The following is a 15,156-nucleotide window of genomic DNA, read 5'->3' as shown; positions in this document are numbered from 1 at the left end:
TAAGGGGCAGAAATACAAAATTAATTGACAACCACTGGCTTATGATACATGTTCTTCATATGCCTCTTTATTCTCTTGTATCCTTAATCACGTGAGATCACTGGAAGATTATACAATAATTAGGCCCTAGGTGCCAATAATTAGGCACCTTTACTGAGTTGTCCTTTAAGTCTTATGTTCTTGGTTTTTATGGAAAGTCACTAAAAAAGAAAAAAACATTTGAAATCTGCTTAATATTTGTTGTGAAGTTTAGTGCCTTTATCCATTTTCTTCTAGAGTTAATACCTGGACATTTTTTGTTTTCCTCATTACTTGGTATGCGTCCTCCTTTCTGACCATGATATCTGTGTAACTGAATGTTTCTCTCTCTGCCCAGGCCCCTTGAAAATTCAGATCCACATTTGATGCTCAGCTCTAGTATCACTACTGATCTTTTCAAACAGATACCTGTTTTTTCCTTGTCCTTGATTTTCTGTTTTTAAAAATTAATTTTTGTGTATTTTGTCCTTTGGGAATGTACAAATGATATATCTCAGATACTTATTGGAAAGAGGAAGTAAAATTTTTAAAAATAAAGATTTATTTTATGTTCCTCCCTGCAACTAGGGGGATAAAATAGATCCTCAAGAACAATACTTTCAGCCTAATATACACATTATAAAATTTATTACATTTTGATTTGAGGACTAGTCTGTACATAGATTTTTCAAAAGTTGGAAACTTAGTTCTGATATTAGAATGTGTTTGCCAGTTTAATTTTGTAACAAAGAATTTCCGCTTCACTTTTTCTTATATTGAAGTTATAAGAAGATTGCGTATACATAAAAGCTTTAATCTTGTCCCATAAAAAAGTGTCTGGCTTTTAACTCCAAAGTTGATGGTAGATTGGTCCTTTAGATTCTAAACTAAACTGTAGAAAAAGACACACAACTGGGCATAAATTAATAGTGACTCAGGGCAGTCCTCAAAATAGAGGTAATAGAATTGACGGTTTCTGGGAAAACTAGTTAGTCCAGCTTTACAGATTACTCAGCTTCATGTGACACTGTTTTAGAAAACCAAATTAAAGACATTCTTTCTGTTGTCAGAGCTTCTAGGCCAGTTAAAAGGAGAAAAAATCCTAAAAACCAAAATAAGATTGAAGAATAATGCAGTATATTTTGAATAATGTCTCATTCTGTCCCATTGGGGAATGAACTGTCTCATTAGACAATGGAAGTTAGTTGTATATCTTAAGTATTTTAGCCAGGCTTTTCTTTTAATTTTTTTATTGCACAGAAACATAAGTGAATGGAAAAACGCCCATCTTACTAGTGTAGCATCAATAGCATCAATAGTTTGACATATTCCATGCTTCCTTCCAGTCTTCATGGATTCAGGATTCATAGTTTAAAACAGTTTAGAGTAGTTCCTGCTGCCTCCAGTCATCCTTGGTAACAATGAGAATCTCACAGGTTTGAATATGTTTACTCATGCAGACAGTTGCAAATACTTCTGTGTGTCTACTGAGTAGACACGTGATGCCACCTTTGTTCTAATACCAGCAGAGTATATCATTCTTTATTAAGAGCAAAGTCCAGGCGCAGTGGCTCGCATCTGTAATCCCAGCACTTTGGGAGGCTCAGGCAAGCGGATCACGAGGTCAAGAGATCAAGACCATGCTGGCCAACATGGTGAAACCCCGTCTCTACTAAAAATACAAAAATTAGCTGGGTGTGGTGGTGCATACCTGTAGTCCCAGCTACTCAGGAGGCTGAGGCAGGAGAATCGCTTGAACCCAGGAGGTGGAGGTTGCAGTGAGCCAAGATCGCGCCACCGCACTCCAGCCTGGCGACAGAGCGAGACATCATCTCAAAAACAAAAACATTAAAAGCCAAACAAGGTATCATTTAGTGATACATATTGATTATACCTAATTAGTGACAAGAAGCTCCCTCTAAGCATTTATGTGTGAAGCTGCTTAAGGACTGAATATTGCCTGTTGTCATTAATAGGTTGGATGATTTCATTTAGGGCCTCCAAATGGTCTAGATGTCATATATCAGAGGTGTTCAAACTTTCTTTGCATCACAGAATGACCAGGAGAGTATTTAAAATGCATACTCCTGAGCCTCACACTTTGTAGAGTTGGCAACCTAAGTGGTTACTTTGCAGCTTGTCAGCCAAATTTGCACATTTTATATATTTTTTGACAATCCATAAAGATAAAGCTAAATACCTTAGAAATAATAGTGTTAGAGTCATGTAAGATGAGTATATCTTTTAAAGGTAAGCAGAGACACTGGGGGAAAAATGAGATAAAGGAATGACAGGATTGCCCAATATAAACAGAGAGGAGGGCTGTGTTGTGTGGGGAGGTGTAGAGGTGAGGACACATTTAATAGTGGATCTAAAGAATACTGTAATTGTAATAGTTGTCAGATTATTGTGAGGCTTATCTTTCTAGGCATGCTGATGTTCTTCAAGTAGAGGTCACAAACTCAGTGCCTATAGGGCCCAGACAGGTAATACAAATATGAGTTGTTGAGGAATGTTGCAACAGGAGACCCTGAGGCCACTACTGGACAGCCATTTCTAACCAGTCACAGCCTATTGTTGCCAAACCAAGTCCAGTATTTCTAGATCTTTCAGTTTTTAAGAGAAGCTAGAATTCTGGATTTTATATGAAAACTCTAGATTTTTAGGTGCTGACAATTTATTAAAGGCACTAAAAAATGAACACTCATCTCTGGGTTGGACTTGATCCACCTGTGATCAAGTTGCAATCTTTGTTGTAGAGCTGTGCTTCTACAGGTGTGGTCCCGGGCATAGCAGCATCAATAACACCTGAGACCTTAATAGAAATGCAAATTCCTAGGCCTTATCTCAGACCTGCCGAAAGCCCAGTGCCAGGGGTGAGACTCAGTCATCTGTGTTTTAACAAGCCCTCTGGGTGATTCTGATGCATGCTCAGGTTTGAGAACCCCTGTTTTGGAGCATGGAAGTTGACACTACAGTTTCTATGTGGGGTAGTAGTAAAGTTCATCAAATATCCTGTAAATATCAAAAATATATCAGATGTATTTTGTTTTCAGATATATGTAACTTCATCTTTTTTCCCAGAATCTCAGAAAACACAATAATTGTGTTTTCTCCCTTTTCTTTCTTGTTAAGAATATTGCAAATTAACTTAATAGCAATTCTGGTCACATTTTGACCTCATTGGAACACATCTTAGATTTTATTGATTGATTGATTAAAACTAGGTAAATAAGTTATGTGGCTTTACGAAGCTTCAGTGTTAAGTTTCCTTTAAAAGTATTAAATATAATATTCAGTAAGTCCTCACTTAATGTTGTTGATAGGTTCTCGGAAACTGACTTTTAGCCATATGATTTGTAATGAAACATATTTACTCTAGGCTAATTGATATAAACAAAAATTAAGTTCCTGTGGCATATTTCTGGTCACAAAACATCCCAAACTTCTAAATAAAGACCAAAACACTTCTAATGATAAACACTGAAATTAATGTGAGCTCTCCACACATTTAAGAAAGATTAATATAAACAAGATTAATATTCACCCACTGATTCCAGTTCAGGGTCGTGGGTGGCCAGAGCCTCTCCCAGCAACTCAGGGTACCAGGCGGGGACCCCACCCTGGACAGGACCCCTTCCCATCACAGGTTGCACTCACGCTTGCTCAGGCTGGGACCATATGGATGCACCACTGAACCTAAAGTGCACTCATCTTTGGGATGTGGGAGGAAACAGGAGTACACAGAGAAAACCCAAACAGACCTAGGGAGAACATGCCAACGTCACACAGATGGGCTTAGGCTGGGAATGGATTATTTTTTTCTCATCATTGTTATAACAAAATGACATTGAACAAAACGACATTATTCAAAGACCTACTGTATATGAAAAATAAGGAACACATCACATTTTTCTAAATTGAGTTCTGTTTGCTGGAATTAGAACTACCATTTCTACTTACCTATTTTTATATAAAAGAGGTTAATTTATGTGGTTTTATGTAAGTCTGGCCTCCTAATTGCTGATCAGGTTGTTTATATTTTAATGCCCAAGTATGCCAATATTTCCCTCCATTCTCAGAATGTAGAAATGGTTGCTATCCTGATTGTTATCCTTAAAGTTCTTGGCCAGGTGTGGTGGCTCACACCTGTAATCCCAGCACTTTGGGAGTCTGAGGACTGCAGATTGTTTGAGTCCAGGAGTTTGAGATCAGCCTGGCAATGTAGGGAGACCCCATCTCTACAAAAAAAAATACAAAAACTTAGCCTGGTGTGCGGTGGCACGTGCCTATAGTCCCATCTACTCGGGAGGCTGAGGTGGGAGGATTGCTTGAGCCCAAGAAGTCGAGGCTGCCGTGAGCCATGATCATGCCACTGGGCACCAGTCTGGGCAACAGAGTGAGACCCTGTCCCTAAACAAACAAAACCCCAAGTTCTTTCTTTTTTTTCTTTGTATAAACCAACCTTAAACATATTTGTTCATTTAAAGTCACTAGTACCTTGCTAATCAGATACGAAATTTATGGAGAGAATTTTCTTACACTTAAAAGTATACAAAAAGCTGGCCAGGCGCGGTGGCTCATGCCTGTAATCCCAGTGCTTTGGGAGGCCGAGGCGGGCAGATCACGAGGTCAGGAGATCAAGACCATCTGGCTGACACGGTGAAACCCCGTCTCTACTAAAAATACAAAAAATTAGCTGGGCGTGGTGGCGGGCGCCTGTACTTCCAGCTACTCGGGAGGCTGAGGCAGGAGAATGGCCACCCGGGAGGTGGAGCTCGCAGTGAGCCGCACTCCAGCATGAGCGACAGAGCGAGATTCCATCTCAAAAGAAAAAAAAAAAATGTATACAAAAAGTTTTTCATTTATTTTGAGGAAACTTCGTGCATGTGTGACGTATTAGGTGCTTCAAATGTACTTTAGAGTATTTAAAATGCTGCGATAGACTGAGAAGTTTGGAATAATTTGATTTAAAGTAATAGATATTGAATTTGTAAGAAGTCATCTGCTTGTGTTTATATAATTTTAAATAAAAATAAATTTATGTTCACAGGGTAAACCAGACTTGAATACAACATTGCCAATTAGACAAACAGCATCAATTTTCAAACAACCGGTAACCAAAGTCACAAATCATCCTAGTAATAAAGTGAAATCAGACCCTCAACGAATGAATGAACAGCCACGTCAGGTAAGGATCTAATTCTTTCTCCAATCTTATTTTTCAGAAAAATGCTGGTATTTTTACCAGACATAATTCAAATAAATTCTGGCTAAAATGGAGTGTATTTGGAAAGAAAATTGTTTTATGTCCTAGGCTATTACATGAATGCTGGAGTATGCAAAATTTAGGTAAAATATTTTTAAGAAAATATTTAATAAGTCAATTAAGAATGAATCTAATTCATAATATGGACTAAATTTTTATGCTTTTCGTGTGGTAATATACATCAGACTTGGTTCTGCTAATCTTAGTTTTTTAAAGATTATCTTTCCAAGGATAATATTTCATAGAAGAATGAAGCATGTAGTTTGTGTTGCTTAGTTTAAAAATATTTTCTATTATTTGGAAGCTAAGACTACTTTTTATTCTGATTTCTTATTTTGTGAAATCTGTCCCACCCCTTTTGAAAAACAGAATTAGATAAACTTTGTCAATCTGGTATATTGTCCTGTGACTTCCATTTTTGTACAAATTCAATTTATTTTTCTCTTTCTTTATTGCTTCAAGCTGTATTCCACTAGAATCTTTTCTTAGAAAAAAAGCATTACCTGAAAGGCCTCCCTGCAGCCTATTAATGCCATATAGCCCGGGGAGGGAGACTGGACAAAATGCTTAAACCTTCCACGTAACCTTGCTTATTCACTCCCTAAATGTGGTCAAAAAGCCTAGGTAGTTCATGAATTTTTAGTAGCAATTGGGGTGAGGGAGTGGAGGGAGAAACATCTGTGCGTTTTTTTCTCTCCTTTCTCTGCCTCCTCCCACCTGAGTCCAGCTAAGGATTAGAAACACTGATTTACCTACGACGGTTATCTTTTGCTCTCGTATTCCCCTTTTAGATGTCTCACTCCACCTTTTCATTTGAATTTTGTTTTTCACTAGTCCTTCAAGTGTCTCATCTCCAGACTTCATAAAGGATTGGGCCAAAACTTTCAGACAGTTGCTCTAGAAGAAACTACATAAAGAAATTCAGTTCCCACATCCTCTGTAGTGTTTTTTCCTCTTCAGGTGAGCCAGGAAAACAGAAGATATTTGGAGCCACATTGGATCAGCATCTTGCTATAGATGTCTCAAGATTTGAAGTTCTAAACTTGCTTTACTGTTGGTCCCCAAGAGATTCAACAGGGGCCATGTAAGTGTATCACATCCAACATAAAAGATGCGTACCTGCATGTGCCTTTAGCCTCTTGTCACCACTTAGGTTTTCTTTGGGCCATTCAGCTTTCTGTGTGAGGCTTTTCCCTTCTGTTTTACTACCACACCCAGTGATAGTCACAAAACCACAGGAAGTTGCAGTATATTCATTACAACAGGGAAGGAATTCTGGCATTCTGAACTTTGTCCGCCTTGATAAAGCCGTTCCCTGGTTGTATTCTTTCTCAGATACTATCTAAAGTCTTGAACATCTTGTCCTTTGACTTTTTGGTGATTTAAAAATCATTTCCCCACAAAGATATTTGTTAATGGAAAATTTTGAAAGTATGTAATTGGGTAAAACAGATTTGCTTCAAAAATTCTGAAAGATAAAGAAGGTGGAATGTAATCTTTAATTAATAATATCATTCCACGTTGGAAATTTGAGTTCTTTATGAGATCAGATAGTATTTAATAGATTTGATCCTCATCTTTTCTTTGCCAAATCATTCTCAATATAGTCTATAAACACAAATATTTTATTTAAAGATCAACTGATTAGCAAATTCTGTCCATTTTAACAGTAATTTAATTATTTTCTGCACCTAAATTCAGTCACAGTTTTAAAAAACTCTGGTAATTTTTTACTGGGTGTTTATCTGGCTATAGAGATACTGGTAACTTACAGTTTTAAAGTTGAAATAACCAGACTAGTTGCTCCTTGTTCTTTGGTATGTTGAATAGTTTTAAGTTTTCCTTCTTTTATTATGGTGTATGAGATTATTCTCAAATGAAAGGTATGTGTCCAAAAACCTAAGTTCCATCTCCTCCATCTCTCCCCAAAAAACTTATGTCATTTCAACCCAGATCTTTTGAGGGTTTAATCTTCCTTTTAGCTTGCATAGACAGGAAGTGTTTAAAATTATTTAGCAGGCCACTTCTCCAAAAGCTTTGGCTGTTTTTTACTTTATCCTTATGGTACCTGACAATTTTTGCTGGATGCTTTTGATTGTGCTAAGACATTAGTTGTCTTTCCTCTTTCTTTATCTTCAGTGTAAGAAGTGAGGTAATATTTGACCACTGTCTCACCAATAGGACTGTGCACTGGGCAGAATATGGGAAAATAGAAAAAAGACAATTTTCATGGTAATGTTTTAAAAATCATGATCTGTTATCCCAAGTTTTCCAGTTTAGATTCAGTTTGTTAGTAAAGGAAAGATGTTAGTTTTAATTCTATTTTGATATACATATGGCAGATGACTGCTAATCAGCTATTGTAATTGAGGAGATCGTTGGCACAATATACATAGGCAAAAATGATTCTTCCAATTTTGCTACCCATTACTTAGATTCATTGAATTCGGTTGGTAATATAAATTGCCAAATATTCCAATTGGAGGAGTTATTTTTATCATAGAGTAAACGAATTAGACAATGAGGTTTCTATTTTTGAGGTTTCCATAGATGTAAATGTTTTTATTCTTTATATCACATTCTTTTAATAAGATGTTCAAGATAATGATATTGTAATTCCTTTTAAAGTGTTGAATTTTGAAGCCTATAACTAGGATTAGGCTTCTGAATATTAACTAGGCTTTACTGTGAAAAGATCTGAAATGTTTAATTTAGACGAGAAGCAATCATTAAAAATAATAATTCTGTCTTTTATAACCAATATCCTATGCCCAGGTCATTTATATGGCAGCCTAATTTGAATTCTATAAAATGTATAAATTATGAAATTTTAATGTATTGATTCCTTGAAAATGCCTTAACTTTAAAAGTGCAAATTAGGGTGTGTAAAGAAAAGCATTAAACAGAATTCAGTGATTTCTATAATTAAAATTATAAGGTAGTGATGGAATTTGTAAAACCTGGTTATAATAGGGTAGTAGCCAGCCATCTTTGTATATAGCATCAGTGTATTTGATGATTGCTTGTCTTTTATTTAGATTAAAAAGACCCCTGTAGTGGGGAGGAGGGAACTCTGCTAATTACCAGACTATTATCCCAAACAGTAATCACTGAAATATCATTATTCAGCTAGGTGCATAAAACACATCTCAAGATCTTTTTAGTGTAATTGAGTTGTAATTTTTTGCTGGTAACAATGCCTTTCCTAGTTTACCCCCTTTATAATATGAAGAACTACCATTTCTGTTTCTTATTTCTTTACTGCTGTCATCTTTGATACTATCTGGTCTCTTGATTCCTTCTTTTTCTCTTTTAGCGTCAAACCAAAGAAGCTTCATCTTTGAACTATTACTTCTTCCTTTTAATGATTAGATTATAGAGGGATAAAAGGCTTTTGTGTTTTTGACAGTCTTTGAATATTAATTACATTTCTTACAGAATATTCACTTTTTTGTAGGAGTAATTGTTTAACAGTAAAGAAGCAGATTTGAATCTTCTACTTGATCTTAGATATTTTTTTCCTTTTATTTCATTTTGCCAATTCTCCTTGCAAGGATATGAAACTTTCCTTTACCTACTTCTCTAGAAGCCAGCCTTTTCTTTTAGAAGGAATGTTTTAAAATGTATTAGAAGAAACTTTCCTGGTTGAAGATAAATTTTTTAAATGTGCCGTTTAAAGTCACTGTGTATGAAAAGTGTATGAAATAGTTCAACTTTCAGTTGCTAAAACCCAGAGGGTTACTATTTCAGGCATTCTAGCAACATTTTCTTGTTTCTAATCTCTAACAGTTATTTCTAGTATAGTCTCATTATAATGTTCTTAATGATTGACAAATAGATAAGCTAAAGCACAGAGTCTCATGGTAGATATATTCCTTTGCTCTGGACAGAAAAATTGCCTCGGCAGAGAAAATAAGAGGATGTGTCCTATAACACTTAAAAATATTACTCTGGGTACTGTTGGGAAGATGCCATATACAAAGTGCCAAAGGAATAGTAGAGTAGTACAGGCAAGTGCTATAGGTGTTTAAGAAAAGTGAGGTTACTGTTGCTAGGAGGCTTGAGGAAATCTTTAGAAAAGGCATGAAACATATGCTGGACATATTTTTAAAATGTAAAAAATATTGTGTAACAATATTTTATAATGTTTCCTTGGGCTAGATTCCCAGAAATATAATTAGTGTGAATATTTACATTTTTGATACATACCAGCAAATTGATTCCAAAGGGTTGTACCAAATTAAAAGACTATCAAGAAGTTATATACTTTCCAGTTTCAGCCTACCTTCTGTAGCAGCAGTCCCCAACCTTTTTGGCACCAGGGACTGGTTTTGTGGAAGACAATTTTTCCATGGACCAGGTGAAGGGGTGGGGAGTGGTTTTGGGATGATTTTTATGAGGAGCATGCAACCTAGATCCTTCACATGCACAGATCACAATAGGGTTCGTGCCCCATGAGAATTTAATGCTGCCTCTGATTGGGCAGAAGGTGGAGCCCAGGCGGTAATGCTTACCTCCTGCTGTGCTGCCCAGCTCCTAACAGGCCACGGACTGCTACCTGTCTGTGGCCTGGGGGTTGGGGACTCTTTTCCTATAGCTTTGACTATTATTAGTTGTTTTTTTTTTTTTTTTTGCGGGGGGGGGGGGGGCGGGGGGAGTAATTCAGTAATTTAAAAGGGTATTTTATTTTAAATTTAGAGGCATTTGTGTTAAATTTTAAACATAAGGAACGTTTAGAGCTTTTTAAACTAGGGAGTAGCTTTTATATTACCCATCTGAACTGAACTTGAAGGTATCTCCTGGTGGCCTAAAGCTAATTCCAACACGTGTACTCTGCAGATACACTTCCTCCTTCCTTCTCAGAGACCCCATCCAATGGAATATGTCACTTACCTTTTATCTTCAACCTGTCTCTAAACTGGCTTCTTCCCAAAGCATTTAAATGTATTCAAATCCACCCCATCTTAAAAAAAATTATCCACCTCACTGCTCCCCTTTTAGCGTTTGTTCTCGTTCCTTTCTTGTTAAAGTCAAACTTCTTGGCATTGTGTGTGTGTTTACTATCTGCTTTACCTCTTACTCGTATGTTTATATCTCTGAAATAATAGCTTTTGTTCTCACTGAAACTGTTCTTATCAGGATTGCTGATGTTCCTTGTTAAACTGAATGGATAAGTTGCAGTCTTTAAATTTCTTGCCCTGCTTTAACATTAAACAATATGACTACCCCTCTTTCTGAAACATTCGCTTTCATTCTTTGACTCTGCACTTTCTTGGTTTTCCTCCATACTTTTTTTTCCTCAATCCCCTTCTTAGGTTCTTCTTTCTCTATCTGTCTTTTAAAATGTTGAGGTTCCCCAGGGAATACTATGCATTCCTTTTTGTGTGTAAACCCTCCAGGGGTGATTTCACTCATTCCCATGGCTTCAGTTATCATCCATATGTTAATGATTCCCAAATTTATATCTTCATCCTGAGCTTCAGTCGTTTGTGTCAATTCTCCTACTAACATTGTTCACTTGGAAGTCTCACCAGCACCTGTAATCTATCGCTTTATCTCTGTGAACTCCTTTGTCATCTGATCAAATCTGCCTTTTATTGGATGTGCTTTATCTCAGTGAAAGGACCACTATCCACTTGGCTGCCTAAGCTGGAAACCTGAGCATCACCCTTGACTCTTCTATCTTTCACTCCAAGAGTCTATGTAGCCAGCAAGTCCTATTGATCCTACCTCCTGAATGTTCTCTTACTCCATTCTGAGACTAGGTAACTATCGTTCATTTCATCTCATCTCTCTGCTTTTTGTCTTTTTTTCGTTTGTTTGTTTTTGTTTTTGGAGACAGGGTCTTGCTTAGCTACCCAGGCTGGAGTGCAGTGGTGCAATCATAGCTCATTGCAGCTTCAACCTCCTGGGCTCAAGTGATGCTCCCACCTCAGCCTCCTGAGTAGCCGGGACCACAGGTGCACACCACCATGCCCGGCTAATTTTGTGTTTTTCATAGAGATGGGATTTCACTATGTTGCCCAGGGTGGTCTTGAACTCCTGGGTACAAGTACTTCTTGTCTTGTTCCCTTACTTCTCTCTTCATATTGCAGCCAGGTGTTCCTCTGGGTGATGGTCTGATAGTGTTCATAGTGTTATACTGCTGAAAACCCTTCAGTGCTTTCTGGTAGCTTTTAGGGTAAATTCAGAACTCTTTAACATGACTGCCAAGCCCTTTTGCTTACCTCTCTGGCCTCACCTTCTCTTGTTCTACACTCAAATCATATGGAACATTTTTCAGGTTTTTGCATATGCTATTCATTCACTACCCCTGACCCTTGCATACCTTGATCAGATTTCATGCTATTTCCTTTCCATCCTTCAGCTGGCTGTTTCTTACTCATCTCTCAAGTGACATCAAGAACTTAGAAGTCACTTCTTCTGTTCAGAAAACCCCTGATTTACCAAGTTTGGATTTAGAGACCTTCCTTAGTGTTTCTTCTTTCTTCTTTTCTGATCACAAGTGTATTAGGTTATTCATTGCTTCATCCACAATTTCTCTATTATGTAAGTGCCTAATATGTAAATTTGTTGAATTAGTGAATTAAATTATTCATTCATTCAAAAATTATTTATTGAGCCTTCAACTTGTACTTTTCTAAGCAGTGGGATACTGCAGTGAACAAGACAAAGTCCCCGCTGTCGTGGAATTTTCCATCTAGTGTGAGGATAGGAAGTGAGTCAGACAAATACATGTATAGATAATGTATCATGTTGTGTTAAGTGCAATGAAAAAAACACCAGAAGAGTGAGAGGGCATGTGGTCTTCAAAAGCAGAGAAGTATGGAGGGAACATTCTAGACAGAAGTCTGTCAATTGTATGTAGTATGAGGACTGACAGGGTTAGGAGATCATTGAAGAAACTCTTACAGGAAGTTAGGGCATAAGTGATAAGGGTGTGTTTTATGCTGGTCATAAAATAATTGATGGCTGAGCATGGTGGCTCGTGCCTGTAATTCCAGCACTTTGGGAGGCCGAGGCGGGTGGATCACACGGTCAGGAGTTCAAGACCAGCCTGGCCAAGATGGTGAAACTCTGTCTCTACTAAAAATACAAAAAAAAAAAAAAAAAAGAAAGAAAGAAATTAGCTGGGCATGGTGGCAGGTGCCTGTAATCTCAGCTACTTGGAAGGCTGAGGCAGAGAATTGTTTGAACCTGGGAGGCAGAGGTTGCAGTGAGCCGAGATCGCACCACTGCACTCCAGCCTGGTGACAGAGTGAGACCCTGTCTCAAAAAAATAAAAATTAAAAAATGACAAAATTTAATGACTTATCAGCTCTGCCTATATGAAGAATCTTAGAATAAAGTGTGAGAATGATGTCATTGACAGAAATATGGACATAATAAAGGGTAGCTCAATATTTTTTAAAAATAATAAAATATGAATTTGAGTAGTAGAAAATTTATACTCTTTTTTTTTCTGAGTCGGAGTCTCACTCTGTCGCCCAGGTTGGAGTGCAACAGCGCGATCTCTGACTCAATACAACCTCTGCCTCCTGGGTTCAAGCAATTCTCCTGCCTCAGCCTCCTGAGTAGCTGGGATTACAGGCGCCCACCACCACACCACGCCCGGCTATTTTTGTGTTTTTAGTAGAGACAGGGTTTCACCATATTGGCCAGGTTGTCTCAAACTCCTGACCTCATGATCTGCCCACCTAGGCCTCCCAAAGTGCTGGGATTACAGGCTTGAGCCACCGCGCCCAGCCTGAAAATTTATAGTCTTAAAGTAATTGTTACATGTTGAGCTAGTAAAAGATGATGGGCTGGAGTCCAAGAGAGTCTGGAGATATGGTAAGTCTTTATGGAGGGAAGAATTGCAATGGAAACATTATATGTGAATTTTTAAAAATTAAGGAATGAGGCTAGATGCAGTGGCTCAACATCTGTAATCCCAGCACTTTGGGAGGCTGAGGCAGGCAGATTTCTTGAGGTCAGGAGTTTGAAACCAACCTGGCAACATGGTGAAAACTCATCTCTACTAAAAATGCCAAAATTAGCCGGGCATAGTGGCACACGCCTGTAGTCCCAGCTTGGGAAGCTGAGGCATGAGAATTGCTTGAACCCAGGAGGAGGCAGTGGTTGCAGTGAGCTGAGATCAGGCCACTGCACTCCAGAGTGAGACCCTGTCTCAAAAAAAAAAAAAAAAGAAAAAAGAAAAAAAAAATTATGGAATGCATAATAGGTTGTTGGTTCATAGTTACCAATAATTATCATGTATTTTTCTAGTTCATTTTAAAAACATGAAAACTGTCATGTGGAAGGATCTGTGCAATTTTTTTATTTCTCTAAGTAACATAGGAATACAGATGAAAAAAATCGAATAGTGTTTTTAAAAACTACTTCTCAAAACAGTAGTTTACTACTCCAGTTAAGTCTTCTAGTCTGTGCCAGAAACGTTTATTCGTAATTCTTATCATATCTCTTTATAATTCTCTTCATATTTCTAATTAATATACTTATTAGGCTACGTCTTTGTTAATTTTAACCGTTATTTCTTTGCTTTCCCCAAGGATAGGTGACTATATAGTTCTCTCTCTCTGCCGTCATGCTCCCAACCTAGATGTATCACAATTTTAGGTAAATAGGTTAAATAGAGTTTGCATTATTATGAATGAAAATTCTTCTGGGTAGGGTAAGTAATGCCCTGCCACTCCTTTCTGTCATAAGTCTTTGTTGTTTTTAATCTTAATAACTCTATGTTAGGTTTTCTAATATAATTACAGTTAACCTTTTCTGATTTTAAAATTTCTGCCACATGCCTATCAATAGTATTTTCTTTATGCTGCTAGGATGTAAATCTGTGGATCAACTGGGGACAATTAATATTTTTATAATATTAAGTGTTACAGTTCACAAATCTTATGTATTCCTCCATTAAGGTTTTATAGTTTTCAGTCTAGTGATCTTATGTATCTTTAATTGATTCTTAGATATTTGATGTTACTGTAAGTGGTGTCATTTATAAAATTTTTATTTTCTAATTATCTTTGGCTAATATTAGAAATAAACTGATTTTGTGTATTCACTCTGAATTCAGCTATCTTTCTAAATTATTAAGTCATCTGTGATCCTTTTTGACTTTACATGTGAATAAACATGTCATCTGTCAAGGAGAGTTTTCTTTCTTTCTTTCTTTCTTCTTTCTTTCTTTCTTTCTTTCTTTCTTTCTTTCTTTCTTTCTTTCTTTCTTTCTCTTTCTTTCTTAACAATCTTTAAACCTTTGATTTTTTGTCCTTGTTTTATTTTACTAGTAGAACTTCCAATACAACCTTGAATAGTATTGATAACAGATATTCCAGTCTCATTAGTGATACAAGGGATCATTTTTAATGTTTCTTCATTAAATGTGATACTTGCTTTTTTGTAAATATTATTTGTCAGATTAAGGAAATTTGCTTCTATTTCTATTTTACTAAGAATATTTCTTATGAATGGATATTAAATTCTATCAAATTATTTTCCTTTACCTAGTTAAGTGATCAAGTAATTTTAATTATTTATTCTGTTAATAAAGTATATCATATTGATTGGTTTATGTGATTAATTTCACTGTTTGATGTTTTTGAATGTTAAACAGATCTAGAATTCCTGGAGTAAGCCCCATGTGGTTGTAATGTTTTATCATTTTTATCAGTGTTTATAGAGTTGCTGTTATTAGGCTTAGGATGTTTTGCATTTATATTCATGATCGAAATTGACTTGTACTTTTCTTGTAATTTTCTTCTCAAGTTTTAGTATCAAGGTTTTTCTGGCTTTGTAAAATGAGCTGGGAAGTGATCCCTCTTCTTATATTCTCTGGAAGAGTTTGCATAAAATTGGCATTTTTT

At 36.7% G+C, this 15,156-nt stretch overlaps 1 protein-coding gene across 1 annotated transcript in view; it reads left to right on the top strand.

Annotated features, from left to right (window-relative positions):
* MBD2 (methyl-CpG binding domain protein 2) overlaps nt 1-15,156 on the top strand; it is a 70,872-nt gene that overhangs the window by 30,658 nt on the left and 25,058 nt on the right. Inside the window, 1 exon segment of the mRNA XM_003914392.5 lies at nt 5,072-5,209. Coding sequence (XP_003914441.2) covers nt 5,072-5,209 — 138 coding nt within the window.

Source organism: Papio anubis, chromosome 19, assembly GCF_008728515.1.
Source record: "Papio anubis isolate 15944 chromosome 19, Panubis1.0, whole genome shotgun sequence".
NCBI lineage: Eukaryota > Metazoa > Chordata > Mammalia > Primates > Cercopithecidae > Papio > Papio anubis.
This window is presented reverse-complemented; position numbering and strand designations above follow the sequence as displayed.